Below are 18,926 nucleotides of genomic sequence, written 5' to 3' on the forward strand. Positions count from 1 at the left end.
TGTGACCTTTCTCAGGCACCGTAGGTATCCACCATTCTTGCTTTGATGACTGATGGCTGAGCTAACTATCTTATTCACACAGCTTCACAGACGTTTACCGTCCTTATCATTAATAGTGCTAAACTTCATATAAAGTCTGCCACTTTTAAATCCAAAGTTTTCCTTTTTCTAGGATACATAAAATAGATTGATTCCCTTTTAAAACAATGTTAGATCAATTCCTATCTTCCGGAAAGCAAACTTATTGAGCACAAATTGTTGTAGTTGAATCTTCACAATATAAATCGATATATCAATTAATCATTACACTTCTAAACAATACAGAGAAGATGTGGTGTCCTACTCTGTTCAGTGGTCCTTGAACACACCGTTTAAACACCTTGGTCTTCTATTCCTCTGAATATAGAACACTTACTCTGCACTCAGAGAGCAGTGCTTTAAGGTTCAATGTGTACAACTCCATCCATCCATCCATTTTGTACCGCTTGTTCCTTTCGGGATCGCGGGGGGTGCAGGATTCTGCATTCGGGCGGAAGGCGGGGTACACCCTGGACAAGTCGCCACCTCATCGCAGGGCCAACACAGATAGACACACAACATTCACACTCACATTCACACACTAGGGCCAATTTAGTGTTGCCAATCAACCTATCCCCAGGTGCACGTCTTTGGAGGTGGGAGGAAGCCGGAGTACCCGGAGGGAACCCACGCAGTCACGGGGAGAAAATGCAAACTCCACATAGAAAGATCCCGAGCCCGGGATTGAACTCAGGACCTTCGTATTGTGAGGCACATGCACTAACCCCTGTCCCACTGTGCTGCCCAATGTGTACAACTGAGTATCTTAATTGCTAAGACAGTAATGTGTTTATATAAGTTCAGGTTATAAATAAATAAATAAATGGGTTGTACTTGTAAAGCGCTTTTCTACCTTCAAGGTACTCAAAGCGCTTTGACAGTATTTCCACATTCACCCATTCACACACACATTCACCACTGATGGCGGGGGCTGCCATGCAAGGCGCTAACCAGCAGCCATCAGAGGCAAAGGGTGAAGTGTCTTGCCCAAGGACACAACGGACGTGACTAGGAAGGTAGAAGGTGGGGATTGAACCCCAGTAACCAGCAACACTCCGATTGCTGGCACAGCCACTCTACCAACTTCCCCACGCCGTTGGGTTATGTTATTTCTCAATGGGGAAAGATGCTAATGTTTCATGTTTTCATGTTAGCATTTAAGATAGCGAGCTGCTGCCACTCAATCTGTGAGATTATCTAAGTGCAATTATCCATCACGGTTTTTCAATGATTTTAATTTAAAATGGTAATACTAACTGTCTGGAGTTTTACCGCGGTTATCATTAATACCGTTTATCCTTCCATGAAATTGTACCGACTGGTTTACAATCCAAACTAGATATCATGGGGATCACCTTTCACATGTAAGACTGACAAAACACTTTTGTTTGTATTTGGCCATCCACTTCCTACGGTAGGAAATGGATGCGGTAGGAATCCTACCGCTTGTCCCTTTCGGGGTTGCGGGGGTTGCTGGAGACTATCTCAGCTGCATTCGGGCGGAAGGCGGGGTGCAACCTGGACAAGTCGCCACCTCATGAAAATATAGATTTTTAAATTCAAAGTTTAAAATTATGACTTTTTATCTCATTATTTATGACTTACCATTGGGATACATTTTTGTTTTTTTGTGGCGGAAACGGGCTTCCATAGTATCGAGTATCCACTTCCAAGAGGGAGCGAAAGCCATCCTCCGCCAGGGTCGCCTCAGGATCCAGCCGCGGCGGCGACGGCAGCGGTGACTGCTGCGGAGGAAGAGGAGGAGTAGGAGGAAAGGAGGGAGGGCCAGTCTGCGCCTCTACACCGTGATGATGAGGACAATGAAGAATCCGGCTGATACGGGACATTTAAAGTTTGCAAGAAAGTAGGGGATGATACCACATTGGATTCACTTCCCCCCCGTCGGTCCAAGCTCACAGCAAATGTGCTGTTGCCACAAAATAGCCCCCAAAAACCGCAGAGTTGCTCAGGTGTGCGTCAATTTTAGCGCCGCTCGTGAATAATCGCGCCTTGTTGTGAGCCTTCCCCCACGCCCCCCGAGCCCTGCCGCACTGGTTCCGTCTGGCTCGCAGTCAGCTGCTGCGTGTCCCGGGATGACCTGTTGATGTCCGTTACAATGGAGACTGGCAGGGGGAGCGATTTCCCCCATCACCAAAATATTTAAATAAGCCACATCTCGGTGCTTTTTTTTTCTTTTTCTATCTCGGATAAAAAAAAATCGACGGCCGCAGCCCGAGCTACCTCGCCCGCGTAGACTGTAAGTACACCGCCTTTGTGTCTTTTTTTTAGGGCTGTCTGAAGTGTGAGCCGTCGTGGGAATGCGTGATATTGAGGGAGTGGATGGTCCAAAAATATTTAGTTAGCTTTAGCCGTTAGCCACCTTTTACAAGGCCCGTTGCGGATTGGGGAGGAAGGTAAACGGGGGCTATGATTCCCCAGTGGCGTCGGCGTGAATTAACGCCGACAAAATGTGGTGGTTTTTTTATTTTTATTTGAGCGACATTCGTAATACCGGAAAGCAAGGGGGCTCACCGGGGTCTCGCTGCCAGCCTGCGCCGCCTCCCTCCACGTCGCCCCCGGTGCCCAGTCGAGAAGAGCCCGGCTGGTACACTGGCACCATGTACGGTCCTCGTGTGCTCCCATTTACCCGGCATCCCTTTCGGTTCTCACATCCACCATAGCATATTATTGTATTGACTTTTGGAATGCATGTGAGAACCAGGAAATGTACCAATGCAGAAAGTCAGCATTGTGTGTGCCAACTGCAGCAATGACTCCACACTTCACTTCAGACATGCTAACACCCAGGACTGTTGAAATAAGCATGCATTTTGTGGACAGAATGTCTTTTGAGTGTGCTGACCCACTTTCCCAGCATGCCTGGTTTAGGATTACAGTCATTTTTGAGTTGCATGGCAGTCCTTCGTCTGTAGGTTTTAATGCAAGGAAGGACCTAAGATGATCCCTCTCTCCTCTCCAAGACTCCTCCTTGGTGCAGAAATACGCATGCAGTCACATCTCTTTCACTGTCAGAGCCAGCAAAGTGTGCAAACACCCCCCATTATCCCCAACCCGCCTACCCGGTCCTCTCAAGCCCTGTGTTCGTGTGTCTTCATGTGCAAGCGTGTGTGCTCACTGCGGCTCGCCAATCCGTAAACAAGCTGTATTGTCTGTGTGCGAGTCAGTGTGCCTTTTGTGGGTTTGTTTGAGTTTGTGTGTGCGCATCTGTGTTTTAGTATGAGGGAGAGGGAGCTGGAGGGAGACAAAGAGAGCATTTCTCTTTACCCTGGAGCTTGGCGAAGTCCCAAATGAAAGGCTTTGGATATGATGGGCCTGCTCTCACCAGCACTTGGTGGTCAGTCCCGTCAAAGTTAGCAAGATGCAGCATGACCGCTAGTCATTTCTGACAAGTGTGTTTACTGTGCACGTGCATAGATCAGTCCTGGGCAATTATTTTGACTCGGGGGCCAAATTTACAGAACAAAATGTGTCTGGGGGCCGGTATATATATTTTTAGGAACACTAATACAAAAACTCACAATAATGTCTGATTGAATGCTGAACACGTTATGACAGACCGCCTTAAAGGCCTACTGAAACCCACTACTACCGACCACGCAGTCTGATAGTTTATATATCAATGATGAAATCTTAACATTGCAACACATGCCAATACGGCCGAGTTAGATTAGTAAAGTGTAATTTTAAATTTCCCGGGAAATATCCGGCTGAAAACGTCTCAGTATGATGACGTTTGCGCGTGACGTCACAGATTAAGAGGAAGTATTGGGACACCTTTGTGTCCCAATACAAACAGCTGTGTTTTCATCGCAAAATTCCACAATATTCTGGACATCTGTGTTGGTGAATCTTTTGCAATTTGTTTAATGGACAAGGAAGACAGCAAAGAAGAAAGCTGTAGGTGGGATCGGTGTATTAGCGGCTGGCTACAGCAACACAACCAGGAGGACTTTGAGTTGGATAGCAGATGCGCTACCGTGAGTACGCAGCTTTCTTTTAAACATTTGATCGCTTGCCCGTCTGTGCGTGCCGCTATGTGCATGTCACATACGTAACTTTGGGGAAATATATGTGCTGTATGAACTTTACGGAAGTGAACCGTACTTTGGGCTGTGGGATTGAGTGTGTTGTGCGGGTGTTTGAGTTGTATTGGCGGGTTATATGGACGGGAGGGGAGAGGTGTTTGTTATGCGCGATTAATTTGTGGCATATTAAATATAAGCCTGGTTGTGTTGTGGCTAATAGAGTATATACAGGGGGGCAAAAAAGTATTTAGTCAGCCACCCATTGACAATCAATGGGTGGCTGACTAAATACTTTTTTGCCCCACTGTATATGTCTTGTGTTTATTTACTGTTTTAGTCATTCCCAGCTGAATATCAGGTCCCACCCGCCTCTCACAGCAACTTCCCTATCTGAATCGCTTCCACTGCCCTCTAATCCTTCACTTTCACTTTCCTCATCCACGAATCTTTCATCCTTGCTCAAATTAATGGGGTAATCGTCGCTTTCTCGGTCCGAATCGCTCACGCTGCTGGCGTCCATGATTGAAAACAATGTGCAGATGTAAGGAGCTCTTCAACCTGTGACGTCACGCTACTTCCGGTACAGGCAAGGCTTTTTTAATCAGCGACCAAAAGTTGTGAACTTTATCGTCGATGTTCTCTACTAAATCCTTTCAGCAAATATATGGCAATATCGCGAAATTATCAAGTATGACACATAGAATGGATCTGCTATCCCCGTTTGAATAAGAAAATCTCATTTCAGTAGGCCTTTAAAAAACGGAATGGAATTTACAATTTTCTACTGAATGAGAGCCCCAGAATGTACATGAAAATAAAGAATGTGGGATTTACAATATTAACTATGAACAATAAAACGCTGAATATTGACAACATATGAACGTCACCCCCGTCTCGATCAACATATTTTACAATCAAGTGAAACCCAACAAAAATGCAACAAACACAGCCAAATATGAATGCAAAGGGTAAAAAATAAAACCACCTACATTCTGATACATCTTATATATCACTAAGCTTTAGTACTTTGTTGTAAAAATCTCCTTCCGCGTCTGTCCCTGACACCCAGGCTGGCCGCTCTGTAAACACGCTGTGGAAATGCTCCCCACCCACTCTGCTTGGTGCCTCGTCTGAGCTGCTGTGACTTAGATTACCATAGTAACTAGTACATCATGCAAACACGCAGATTCCAACCATTGAAATACTTTGTATAGTTCAAGACTTACAGTCATTTGAAAACATCACTGCACATCATAATGACAGCTACAGTTTCCACCTTAAAGATCTAAAAAAAATCTATTTGGGAATGTCCGACGGGCCAGATTGAAAAGCTTAACGAGCCGCATGCGGCCCCCGGGCCTTAATTTGCCCAGATCTGGCATAGATGCTTGCATGACTTGATGCATTTGATTAATCACAACAAATAATCGTGTTAATCATGTGCTGTGTATGGGTTGCCTAAACTTTTTCTACTGAGGGCCACATACTGACAAATCAAACGATACTAGGGTTGTACGGTATTGGTATAGTACCGCGATACTAATGAATTATATTCGGTACTGTAAAATATACCGGTCCCCCCAACCCCCGTCGTCGTCACGTCGTGTCATTGCTAGTTTACAAGCAGAGGAGCATGTTTGACAGCGCACAATCACGGAGTACTAACAAACAGACACGGTGTGTAGACAGAAAAGGGAGAATGGATGCATTTTGGCTTAAAAACTAACTGTAAAGGTGAAATTATAACACTGAAACTCCCACTGGAAGAGGTGCTTTAAGCGGCTAAAGTCCAGTCGCTGTCGGCAGTCTTTTAGCTACTTCTAAATCACTAATCCTTGTCTCCATGGCGACAAATAAAGTATGTTTCTTACAAGTATCATCCCTGCAGGACGAGGAATAGCTAAACATGCTTCAGTACACACCGTAGCTCACCGGCGTCACAATGTAAACAAACGCCATTGGTGGATCTACTCCTGACATCCACTGTAATGATAGAAAGTACAGGAGCGTATCTAGTCGATACTACTATGATTACATCAATATTTTTTTGCATCACAAAATCTTTTTTCGTTTTGAAAACATTTATATTTTGTTTGTAAACTCAGGAAATAATTCCCTGGAAAAATGAGGACTTTGAATATGACCAATGTATGATCCTTTAACAACTTGGTATCGGATTGATACCTAAATTTGTAGTATCATTCAAAAGTAAGGTAAAGTATCCAAACAACAGAAGAATAATTTATTATTACATTCTAACATAAGTGTAGATAGAGCATGTTAAAAGAGAAAGTAGGCAGATATTAACAGTAAATGAACAAGTACCGTATTTTCCGCACCATAAGCCGCACCTAAAAACCACAATTTTTGTCAAAAGCAGACAGTGCGGCTAATAACCCGGTGCGCCTTATATATGGATTAATATTCATATTTATTTTCATAAGGTTTAGGTCTCGCAACTATGGTAAACAGTCGCCATCTTTTTTCCCCGTAAAAGAGGAAGCGCTTCTTCTTCTACGGTAAGCAACCGCCCCCATAGAAGAGGAAGCGCTTCTTCTTCTACTGTGAGCAACCGCCAAGGTGAGCACCCGCCCCCGTAGAAGAAGAAGCTCGCGGATATTTAATTTCATTTGTTTTTCTGTAAAGACAACAAAATGTCTCCTACTAAGAGACACGCGTACAAGGTTCCACTGACTTTTGATATTCATGTGAACCGCACTGTGGATACAACGGGAACACGTACGGTGAATATTCGCACCACAGGGAATGAGAAGTCGTCCTACTGTGGTTCTAGCTTGCCATGCTAACGGCCAGAAACTTCCACCCACGGTGATATTCAAAAGGAAGACCTTGCCAAAAGAGAACTTTCCAGCCGGCGTCATCATAAAAGCTAACTCGAAGGGATGGATGGATGAAGAAAAAATGAGCGAGTGGTTGATAGACGTTTACGCGAAGACACCGGGTGACTTTTTTCACGCAGCGCCGTTCCTGTTGATCTACGACTGCATGCGCGTCCACATCACAGATGGTGTCAAAAAACAAGTGAAGCACACCGAAGAACAATAATTCGAGGGATTTGTAGATGAGTAATAACTTCAGAAAGTGAGCTTTAAATGTTTATTTTGTGTGTTGTGTGACACTAACGTATGAGCAACGTTGAGTTATTGATGTTGCTATTGCTCTGCACTATTTTGAGTGTTACTATTTTTGTGATTGGACATTTGCACATTACATTTTGGGAGTGAACAGAGTTGTTAGAACGCTGGTTTGTAATATATTATTAAAGTTTGACTGACCTATCTGACTGTTTTGTTGACATTCCCTTTAGCGTAGCGTAGGTGCGGCTAATAGCACGGGGCGGCTAACAGGTAAACAAAGTTTTGAAATATGCCGTTCATTAAACGTGCGGCTAATAACACGGGGCGCCTTATGGTGCGGAAAATACGGTAGATTAATAATACATTTTGTACCGCTTGTCCTTAATAATTTTGACAAAATAATAGAATGATCAATGACACAATGTATTACTGCATATGTCAGTAAACTAATAAGGAGCCTTTGTTTGCTTACTTACTACTAAAATACAAGTTGTCTGGTATGTTCATTGTTCACTATTTTATTTAAGGACAAACTTGCAATAAGAAACATATGTTTAATGTACCCTAAGATTTTTTGTTAAAATAAGCCAATAATGCAATTTTTTATGGTCCCCTTTATTTAGAAAAGTATCGAAAAGTACCGAAAAACATTTTGGTACCGGAACAACACTGAAGGATACAGGTGCCATTTTGTTATTTTCACCAATTTCGGTAGAAATTTCGTGTGAATGCTGGTGAGCCAAAGCCAAACTGAAATGCTAACAGTTAGCATGCTGGCCAGAAAGCGTCAAGTAATGAAAAAAACAACTCATAGGTGATACCAGCTAAATTAGCTATGAAATAAAAGTGAACGTGCTAACAGTACCAAGCTAACATGCTAACAATTAACATTAGTCCGTCCATCCATTTTGTACCGCTTGTCCCTCTTGGTGCTGGAGCCTATCCCAGCTGCATTCGGGTGGAAGGCAGCGTACACCCTGGACAAGTCGCCACCTCATCACAGGGCCAACACAAATAGACAGACAAAATTCACACTCACATTGAAATACTAAAATATACAACACTGAGGTGTATACGTGTTAAATTTGCTAAAAAAAAAAAAAAAGCCATCATGCTAAAATGCTAACTGTAACATGTGTCAAGTCCCAAAATATATTAATCTGAGGTACACCTGGACAAACAATTTTTTTTTAATGCTTAGCATGCATCAAGTACTAAAATATGACTCAGGTGTATACCTACAAAATTAGCTAAAAAGAAAAGCTCCAAGCTGGTATTCGAAGGCTAATCATTGTGCGGTGATTAGCTAAGGGAAGCAAATGGCCCACAGGATGCACTTTGGACACCCCAAATATATACACAGATTAATTGCACAATTTATTTTGACTGTACATGCTCTTTTATCTTAACTGTGGATCGTTACCTTAAAGGTGGTATGGGTTGTTATATGGTCAGTGATCAGGTTAATGCATACAACAGTGCAAAGATGAGTGCAGAGACTCCAACTGGTGTGTTCGCTGGCAAATTTGACTTCAAAATACACCCTGCCTGGACATTCAATAAAACCATTATCAAAGTTTTTATGCAAATATATGTAGTGCATTCAAGTAGCCTAAACATTTTTAAAAAGGTACCTGAATGACATTCTGAAAGTAAAATTGCATTTATGTCCAAACATAAAAGGTTTTTTTTTAGGTTAATTTAAATTAAGCAATCGAGTAATAGCCTAGGATTAACCATGATTAATCCAAATTCAAAAGTGTGATTAATCTGATTTTTTTAAATTATTCAACCGACAGAGCTATTTTGAACAGAGTAATCAGTTGATTAAGTCCCTTATAAGTGCATTGCAGTGAAACATTTGTTCACTTTCGCTAAAAGGGTGCAGTGCAAGGCTGGTGTTTGCTTTTGGATGTTTGGTGTACAGTGAATAGAATCATGCTATGCGCTGTTTGCAGAGGCCACACACACGCAGAGAATAACACCACATGACCCAGTTATCTAAGGACACTGGATTTTATGGCTCATAGAAGACATAAAACAAGCTTTCATTGAGCTCTGCATGGCAATAACAGCTCCTGAGAGGCTGACGTGACGTATAGGATTAATGGAATGTAGATTAGCAACAAAATCTTAAAACAAATATCATTGTTTATGGCCTGCACAAAGAGTTTTAGGTGCCCAAGGGCAAATGCTCGGTGCTAAATTTGTTGTCCAGGACTAGTCCTGGCAGTTTTATTAAAATAGTTTGGCTCGGTTTGGATGTTTTTAAGTAGCTATAACTGCCATTGCCTAAATACCTAAACATTATTCTAACCAAAGAATCAGCAGAAATGAAGGTGCTGTTTTCTAAACCTGTGCTGGATGCAGCAGTGTCACCTGTATAAGAGCGGGTTAACACAAGGTAATAACCAGATAGCACTCACAGAGAGCAACTCATTGTTTGCCATGGCAGCCCGGTTTCCCAATAATCCCCATAATCCTGTTGACAGAGATTGAACACTAAAAAAAAATATTTGGTTTAATTGATTGCTTTGTACCTCAACAGGGTTCAGGGAGACGATAACTAAATATGTAAATAAACTTGGAACTCAAAACTAGGCCGCACGGAAGTTCCCCCTCACGATAAAGTCCAAAGACACCTCCAAAATTTTTCTTGCTGTCTTTTTCCTATTTTTTTTTGCAATTTTGCCCATCATCCACAATCCCTATGTGAGACAAAAACACACATCTTTCTCTTTTATGTGCGTTTTAAAAAAGTGAAAACCTGCTAGTACCAGGCGGCCAACAATGTAGGTATATGGCATTCATTTACACTGCCTATAAACTGCTGTAAAAAATAAACATCAACAAGTGGTAACAATACCCCATTTACTTGCATATTGGACGGCGTGGCGAAGTTGGGAGAGTGGCCGTGCCAGCAATCTGAGGGCTGCTGGTTCAATCCCCACCTTCTACCATCCTAGTCACATCCGTTGTGTCCTTGAGCAAGACACTTCACCCTTGCTCCTGATGGGCCCGGTTAGCGCCGTGCATGGCAGCTCCCGTCATCAGTGTGTGAATGTGTGTGTGTGAATGGGTGAATGTGGAAAATAGTGTCAAAGCGCTTTGAGTTCCTTTAAAAAGGTAGAAAAGCGCTATACAAGTATGACCCATTTACCATATTAACTAAGCTATAGCGACATTGTTATTGTAATAGCTAACACAGAGGAACTACTTTTCTGGCGTCATGTCATATCGCCTTGCTCATACTGCTCCTCCGGCCAGCTAGTTGCCACTAGCTAGCTTGACCTGCTAATAACATTGGTTGGGACCCACCATAAAATGAACAAGAAGAAGGAGCTTGAGCTGCTGTATTGCCTTTGAGTTAGTAAAATTTAATGCTAGCTTATAAATCATGCATATCACCTGTATAGTAGAGGGTTGTGGCCCCACGCAGAAAAGTTGGTCAACACTGAAAATCAACTTGCTACCAACTTGATACTATATGGCTCTCAACAAATGGAACAGGCATACGTCCATCACAGCATCGCTAGGAAGCATTTTTTAATCTAAGGAATGAGAATGTTTCTGAATTTACCAGCACAAGGAGAGCACAAGTGCTGAAAGATACAACCATCCAGTTTAGTCTGTTTACCAGTAAGAGCGCACATTGTAAATCACTTTTTTATGTTCTTATTTGAAACGTTTAGAAATGGTGCTACATGATAACGCTGCAAGGCTCTTACGGTATGCCACTGGTTAGGGCTGGTCGATATGAACGAAAAAGTATATCTCGATATATTTTTACTTAAACTCAATATTCGATATATATTTTCCGGTGAAAGTACACATATAAAGATATTCATTTTTGTGTGAGATTCACTGAAATTTAACTGAATAACAACCGTACTGTAAACAGTCAGTGGCACTTTTATTAACCCAGTTAGTCAAGATGGGTATTTACAGCACATAAATGAAACTGTTTAAGTAGCACAGAATTACATAAAATAAATAAAATAGAAAAATATTCTTTCTCCGTAAAATAAATAACATAGCTGTGCAAAAAATACAAAATGTATCGAACTCAGATAAAAAATAAATTTGCAGGCAGGCACTTTTTAATTCCCAGTCGACAATGTAATGGACTGTCACACATGTATGGTTCTGGTCAGCGCCAAGTAAGTGACGTTACTTAATTGTGCGACTGTGATCTTCCTCACTTCGGCATACATTTTTGGCAGCATTTCTCGTGCTTGGCAACTCGAGAACAGTTTTGATTTGGGCTTACATGGTAAACAACTCAAATGAATGTTTTATCCAGACACATACATTTGTCCAAATGTGGCCAAGTAGACGCATTTTGGGTTTCCTGGAAGTCGTCTACATCACTTAAAGAAGAGAAAACCTCTGCCATACTCCACTAGTTTTTTAAAATATATAAATCCCCCGCTTGAATATTCCCTCTTCTCTTCTCCAACTCCCTCGTCGTCATTTGGGATGTCTGTTGTGATTTCCCTTCCTGGTTCCACGACCTGCCCTATGTTTCCTCTGATTGGCCTGACCGTAATGTTTTGCTTTAATCTTAACCGATCGTGACTCATCATAGTAAACAACCAACCAATCATGGATGTTCTTATACGTGCAAGCACATCTTGGAAGGAGGAAGGGGAGGGGTTTAGTTGCCCATGGTGTTTTGAGAGGGAGAGGGAAGCGGGGGAGAACAAGGGACACAACAAATAAGCGGTATTTGGTCATTTTAACGTGAAATAAATTATATCGATATTACGATATTTTCTTGATTCATATCTTGTTTAAAAATATATAGATATATCTTACAAACTCGCCCAGCCCTACCACTGGTGGTAGCAAACACAAACAAGCCCTAACGTTGCTGTGTTTGCACTCTGGGAAATCAATGCACCCAGGAAAGAAGTTACAGTAATGTTCAAAATGATCAAATACTGTAATAATTACATTTAATCATGAATGTGCCTGTTACTGCAATCAATACATACTTACAGCATGTATATAAAATGGTGTTGCAGGTTTTGAGATGTTCTCAATGTCATTTACAGGTGGAATGGATCGTATCCCTATTGCCTGCATTCTTAGCTGCCTCTTACAAGCAGTTTTTCGCTATTTAGAATGCAGCGAAAATGGAAATACTGTACATGAGTGTTCTTTATTCCCATAGGGATTGTGGATGATGGGCTAAATTAAAAGTGCAGTTCCCCTTTAAGGCAGTGTTCGATAACAATGATGCTCACACCAAATAGTAACATTGTGGACACAATTTGGACACGTTCACTGTAAGTTTGACTTGTCTTGCCAGCCACCTTGACAATTAGAGCTGTGCGTTTTTACTTATTTTCAGAGGACACTACGGCCCAATCCCAATGTTCACCCTCACCCACTACCACTACACCCTCAAAATGAAGCCACAAGGGGTAGAGCTTTGTAATCTTCCCTAGGGAATTTGGACACCACTTGCTACGCCACTGCATAGTTTGCGTTCAGGCACGTAAGCAACTACGTAGTTACATTTGCACATACAGTACCGGTACCAAAATGTATATCAATATGTATTTCGATACTTTTCGATAATTTTCAAAATAAAAGGGGACCACAAAAATGTCATGGGTTCATTTGAACAGAAAATCTTATGATAAAACTTGTGATTAAACACATGTTTTTATTGCACTCAAATAACAATTTTAGAAGATTAGAATTCAAATTAAAAGGCATTAAACACACTAGACTTTTCTAATTGCAATCAAATAACATTTTGCAATATTACATATTACATGTAACCTGCCGTAATCTAGAATTAGGTTAGAATAGACTAAAAAGCTTAATGATTTCCATCCATCTATTTTTTCTACCGCTCCTCCCTCTTGGGGTCGTGGGGGGCTGGAGCCTATCGTATGGTTGCCAATTTTGTTCTGTACTAGACAAATACAATCATTAGTAAATACTCAAAACAATACTATAGCTTAGGGTTGGGCGATATGGACCAAAACTGATATCCCGCTATTTTTAGGCCAACTGGCGATATACTGTATATAATGGTATTTAACATAAAACGTGCAAAGTGTTTACTTTAAACTCAACACCACATTACTGTAACTACCAGTGTTCTGAAAAATACTTTAAAAAAAAAAAGTAATTAATTATACTTACTTGCTACTTAACCAAAAAAGACATGTAATTACTAATGGAATTACTCCTTAATAAATGTAATTCATTACTAGGGAAAGTAATTATTGCGTTACTTAAAAAAAAAAAAAAAAATGTTATATGCAGTTGAGAGAAGTTTATGAGAGCAGCGTGTGTGTGCCTTTAAAAGTTGGTGTCTGTTGCCAAGCGACAGGTGAATCAAAATATATCGGTATGGTGGTATTTTCTCAAATATACATCTCATTCTAAAACATACAGGTATTAAAAGCCTACTGAAACCCACTACTACCGACCACGCAGTCTTATAGTTTATATATCAATGATGAAATCTTAACATTGCAACACATGCCAATACGGCCGGGTTAACTTATAAAGTGCAATTTTAAATTTCCCGCTAAACTTCCGGTTGGAAACGTCTATGTATGATGTGTATGCGCGTGACGTCTCGACGCCAACGGAAGTATTCGTACCCAATGTGTCACCATACAAACTGCTCTGTTTTCATCGAACAATTCCACAGTATTCTGGACATCTGTGTTGGTGAATCTTTTGCAATTTGTTTAATGAACAATGGAGATTGCAAAGAAGAAAGTTGTAGGTGGGATTGGTGTATTAGCGGCTGGCTGTAGCAACACAGCAAGGAGTACTTACTTGGATAGCAGACGCGCTAGCCGATGCCAGCCGCCAACCCCATCTGTGATCGGGTGAAGTCCTTCGTCGCGCCGTCGATCGCTGGAACGCAGGTGAGCACGGGTGTTGATGAGCAGATGAGGGCTGGCTGGCGTAGTTGGAGCGCTAATGTTTTTATCATAGCTCTGTGAGGTCCGGTTGCTAAGTTAGCTTCAGCGTCGTTAGCAACAGCATTGTTAAGCTTTGCCAGGCTGAGAATTATTAACCGTGTAGTTACATGTCCATGGTTTAGTAGTATTGTTGATCTTCTGTATATCCTTCCAGTCAGGGATTTATTTGTTTTGTTTATCTGCATTGGAGCCAGATGCTATCACGTTAGCTCAGTAGCTAAAGAGCTTCACCGATGTATTGTCGTGGAGATAAAAGTCACTGTGAATGTCCGTTTTGCGTTCTTGACTCTCATTTTCAAGAGGATATAGTATCCAAGGTGGTTTAAAATACAAATCCGTGATCCACAATAGAAAAAGGAGAGTGTGTGGAATCCAATGAGACCTTGTACCTAAGTTACGGTCAGAGCGAAAAAAGATACACCCTGCACTGCCTCTCTAGTTCTTCACTCTAACGTTCCTCATCCACGAATCTTTCATCCTCGCTCAAATTAATGGGGTAATCGTCGCTTTCTCGGTCCGAATCTCTCTCGCTCCATTGTAAACAACGGGGAATTGTGACGAATCCTACCTCCTGTGACGTCACGCTACTTCCGGTATAGGCAAGGCTTTTTTTTATCAGCGACCAAAAGTTGCAAACTTTATCGTTGTTGTTCTATACTAAATCCTTTCAGCAAAAATATGGCAATATCGCGAAATGATCAAGTATGACACATAGAATGGATCTGCTATCCCCGTTTAAATAAAACAATTTCATTTCAGTAGGCCTTTAACTATAATACCGGTATATTGCCCAGCCATACCATGGCTAAAAGCACACAGATTAGACATGTAGCAGGTAAAACACACATTAAAGATAAAACACAATTGAAATAGTGGAAATTTGTTACAAAATTCTGTCAATTCACTTGCATTACTTTACGCTGCGTGTGCTGGTTTTGACTGCGCTAATAATTGGCAACAAGCCAACCAGCCCTCTGCGCATCTACGTATCTGTATGTGCACAGGGGGAGCTGTTAACTACAGTAAATGGTAAATGGGTTATACTTGTATAGCGCTTTTCTACCTTCAAGGTACTCAAAGCGCTTTGACACTATTTCCACATTCACCCATTCACACACACATTCACACACTGATGGCGGGAGCTGCCATGCAAGGCCCTAACTATGACCCATCAGGAGCAAGGGTGAAGTGTCTTACTCAAGGACACAACGGACGTCATTACCTGTAACTTTTTAAACTCCTTGTGCAGATCTGAATGCCTGTTATTTAAATATGTACTTAGGTTTGAAACAAAGGTGGTAATAGTGTATTGCCACCTTTGGCAAAGAATGTTTTAAATTAGCACTAGCAGCGTGGCGCTTCTGTATTTTAAGCGTCACCTTTATCGGTAGTTTTGAAGCCCAAATAGCTCCATACGGCGCTTCACAGCCCTCTTTATTAACCGGTAGAATTGCTGCGTTTTTGCCGTTTTTCCACTTCATGCTGTTTTTACTTGTATGCGCTGTGTGTGCGCGCGTTGGCACACTCATGCAACGTCACCGCCGCACGGCAGCATATGTGGATGAAAAAAAAGAAACAATGTTTTTCAAAAGCATTAGTACCTTTTTTAATTCATTGGTACCGAAGTACTTAGTTAGTAGCGGTGTACCGTACAACCCTAGTCCCACCATGACACAACAAACCTGGCAGCAACGAGCCGATTATTACAAATTAGAATGCAAAAAGAAAAAAATGCATATGTGTTCTTTGTCTCACATAAGGATTGTGAATGATAGGCACAATTCTAAAAAAGTGCAGTTCCCTTTTAAGGTTACATGAACACCCAAACATTGATAACAAACAAAACAATAATAATCACAAGTTGAAATTAAAGCATTTTAGACCACAACTATCACAAAAAAGGCGTCGAGATCCTGGAGGTAAAACCCAACAGTGACTCCATAGCACACATGGTTGCAACTCAGCAACAATTAGGGTTCTTTGCTACCATGCTTTATTGCCTCACTCTTGACAGTACTTGAAAGCACAACAAAGAAACAATGTGTCCTTAACTTTTATCTTGATAACTAATCTGTCTTATACCTTAAGAAGTAGTAAGTAAATAGCATAAAGGGAAAGTAGATCAGACTTCAATCTTCAAGTTCGACGACTTTGGGCTACCTATTCACTAAAGCCTTTTGACTGCTGAATCGACTGATCTGATCTGAGCACATCAAGGAATTTAACATCTGGACATTAAACTTAGTGGTAAAATGAAGCCTAATGCCAATGTCATGCGTGCAATACTGGGCTAAATGTTTATTTCTTTGCATTTTAAAAATATTTTTTACCTCTTTCCTCCCCTCCCATCAGAGCCTTTGGTGGTGTGCGTTGGCGCACCATGGCCCAGACCCTCCAGATGGCGATCCCAAACTTTGGCAACAACGTTTTAGAATGTCTGAATGAGCAGCGGCTGCAGGGGCTCTACTGTGACGTCTCAGTGGTGGTAAAGGGGCATGCCTTTAAGGTAAGATCCTCGCCATTGTGTGGGAATGATTGTTGATTACAGGAATTGTATCATGAAAAAATTGATGTGAAATAGAGCACATTTCTTGGCTTAAACCATTGTCCTTTCAGTGTCAATTAGTTTGTGGTGTGAAAAAGAATGTGACATCAACACTGATCCAAGTACACTACGGCACACCTGGCGTTGGCACCGTCTTTGTGTTTGAAACGACACTAATACAAAATTGGCAAATAGGAACATTTAGAAAGCCTGGGCTAGCTGGCAAAGTTAGCATGTCAGCATTAGTTTAGCTATGTTTACATAAGCTAAACGGATCGTACGTCTCAACAGTAATATGTAGTTCCTTTACTTTGTTTTTTGTGGCACGCTTGTCCATGTGAAAAGGTTTGGTCACGGCGGTTTTGGTTTATTTGGAACATGCATAACATGTTACATTGCTGTCTCACTACACGCTCTGACTAACACACAACAAGCGCGCGTTAAATGCGACAAGTCAGAGCCAGGGAAATTCAAAGGTAGCGTTCTCAAACTGCAAGTACTGGCAGTACGTTTCGCTCATTGAAATTAAAGGCAAGAATGTTTATGTAACATGCAAGCTATGTCCAGGAAAAAAGCGTTTATCCACGTCTGCCTCAAGCAACTCGAATCACACCTCACCTCAACACATGGAAACATGACACTTGTTGCTACCGCTAACCCAGTGCTTCTCAAATATTTTCTGTCATGCACACCCTAGGAAGAATAAAATATTTTGCACCCCCCAACTCTCCACTTTGACTATAAATAGTATAATTTGTCTATAAAATTTTTATAACTATACCTCAGCATAACATTGTAAGCTTGTTAAGACTAAAGGAAACAACACACCGGTCTTTCCTCGTCCACCTTCGTGGTTGCAGTGAATCAAAGTGCTACACACGCTTCCGTCATATTCTGGAATGGTAAACAAAAGCATGTATCCAGAGGTCACACGCACCCCCCTAGTATTGCACCACACCTCCCCAGGGTGGCACGCCCCACTATTTGAGAAGGACTGCGCTGACCCAACTCCATGCCCAAATGCAGCCATTTATATAATCAAATTAGTTGTCACATTTTGGAATTTGGATTAATCATGATTAATCACAGGTGATTACTCACTTGCATAATTTAAATTAGCTTAAGAAAATACTTATTTTGTACACAAATTCAATTTTATTGTCATAATGTCATCCAGGAATGTTTTACTTAATTGCATGTCATTTATTTTCCCAAAACTTCTTAACAGTTTTATCTAAAGTTCTTTTGGTATACAGGTGCAGACAATTGCACTACTTAAAAGGCCAAATGTCCCTTTGTCTTTTAACCTAAATTTACATTTTTGAATACCATATTGGGTTTTGTACCGTATTTTTCAGATTATAAATCGCAGTTTTTTTCATGGTTTGGCCGTGGGTGCGACATATACTCCGGAGCGACTTGAGTGAAATTAACACATTACCGTAAAATATCAAAAAATATTATTTATCTCATTCGCGTAAGAGACAAAGCAAATGGCAGCAATCGTCACACACACGTCAGCAATCGTCACTCACACGTCAACCAATAAGAATTCGGCGGGGGAGGGTCATGGCAGAAGTGCATTGTGGGTCATGGGATGCTAACTGCTATATGCTACTGCCATAGCTATTAAAATGGATCACATCAACATTGGCGGTAACTTATAAAAACTGAGAAGGACTGAACAAAAATGGCACCGAAAAGGAAATCATATACTGCAGATTACAAGCTGGATGTAGTGAAATATGCAGCAGAGAACGGCAATCGAGCAGCAGAAAAAAAGGACATACCAGAGGCGACACCGGGGAGGAAGATTTAATCGGATTTAGCGATCGGGACAGATTGTTTGGTAAACGTATAGCATGTTCTATATGTTATAGTTATATGAATGACTCTTGCCATGATGTGTTGCGTTAACATACCAGGCACGTTCTCAGTTGGTTATTTGTGCGTCATATAACGTACATTTATTCAGCCTGTTGTTCACTATTCTTTATTTATTTTAAATTGCCTTTCAAATGTCTATTCTTGGTGTTGGATTTTATCAAATAAATTTCCCCCAAAAATGCGATTTATACTCCAGTGCGACGTATATATGTTTTTTTCCTTCTTTACTGTGCATTTTCGGCAGGTGCGACGTATACTCTGGAGCGATTTATAGTCCGAAAAATACGGTACTTTCAATATTTAATGTTGTCAC

The 18,926-nt window shown here is 41.2% G+C and overlaps 1 protein-coding gene and 1 long non-coding RNA gene across 5 annotated transcripts in view; one reads left to right on the forward strand and one right to left on the reverse strand.

The window, feature by feature from the left end:
• The window catches only part of LOC133642380 (uncharacterized), a 60,197-nt gene that overhangs the window by 17,681 nt on the left and 23,590 nt on the right, over nucleotides 1–18,926 (reverse strand). The gene's annotated exons all lie outside the window — the stretch shown is intronic.
• Nucleotides 1,844–18,926, forward strand: part of LOC133642377 (nucleus accumbens-associated protein 1-like) — a 35,898-nt gene continuing 18,815 nt past the window's right edge. The window contains exons 1-2 of one of the 3 annotated variants that reach the window (XM_062036529.1): nucleotides 1,844–2,335; nucleotides 16,534–16,687. In XM_062036529.1, coding sequence (XP_061892513.1) covers nucleotides 16,562–16,687 — 126 coding nt within the window. In that variant the 5' untranslated portion in view covers nucleotides 1,844–2,335; nucleotides 16,534–16,561. Of the gene's footprint in view, nucleotides 2,336–16,167; nucleotides 16,429–16,533; nucleotides 16,688–18,926 lie in introns of those variants that run through there. The other 2 variants (XM_062036527.1, XM_062036528.1) reach the window with 2 other exon arrangements.

This window comes from Entelurus aequoreus, linkage group LG25 (assembly GCF_033978785.1).
Source record: "Entelurus aequoreus isolate RoL-2023_Sb linkage group LG25, RoL_Eaeq_v1.1, whole genome shotgun sequence".
Lineage (NCBI taxonomy): Eukaryota > Metazoa > Chordata > Actinopteri > Syngnathiformes > Syngnathidae > Entelurus > Entelurus aequoreus.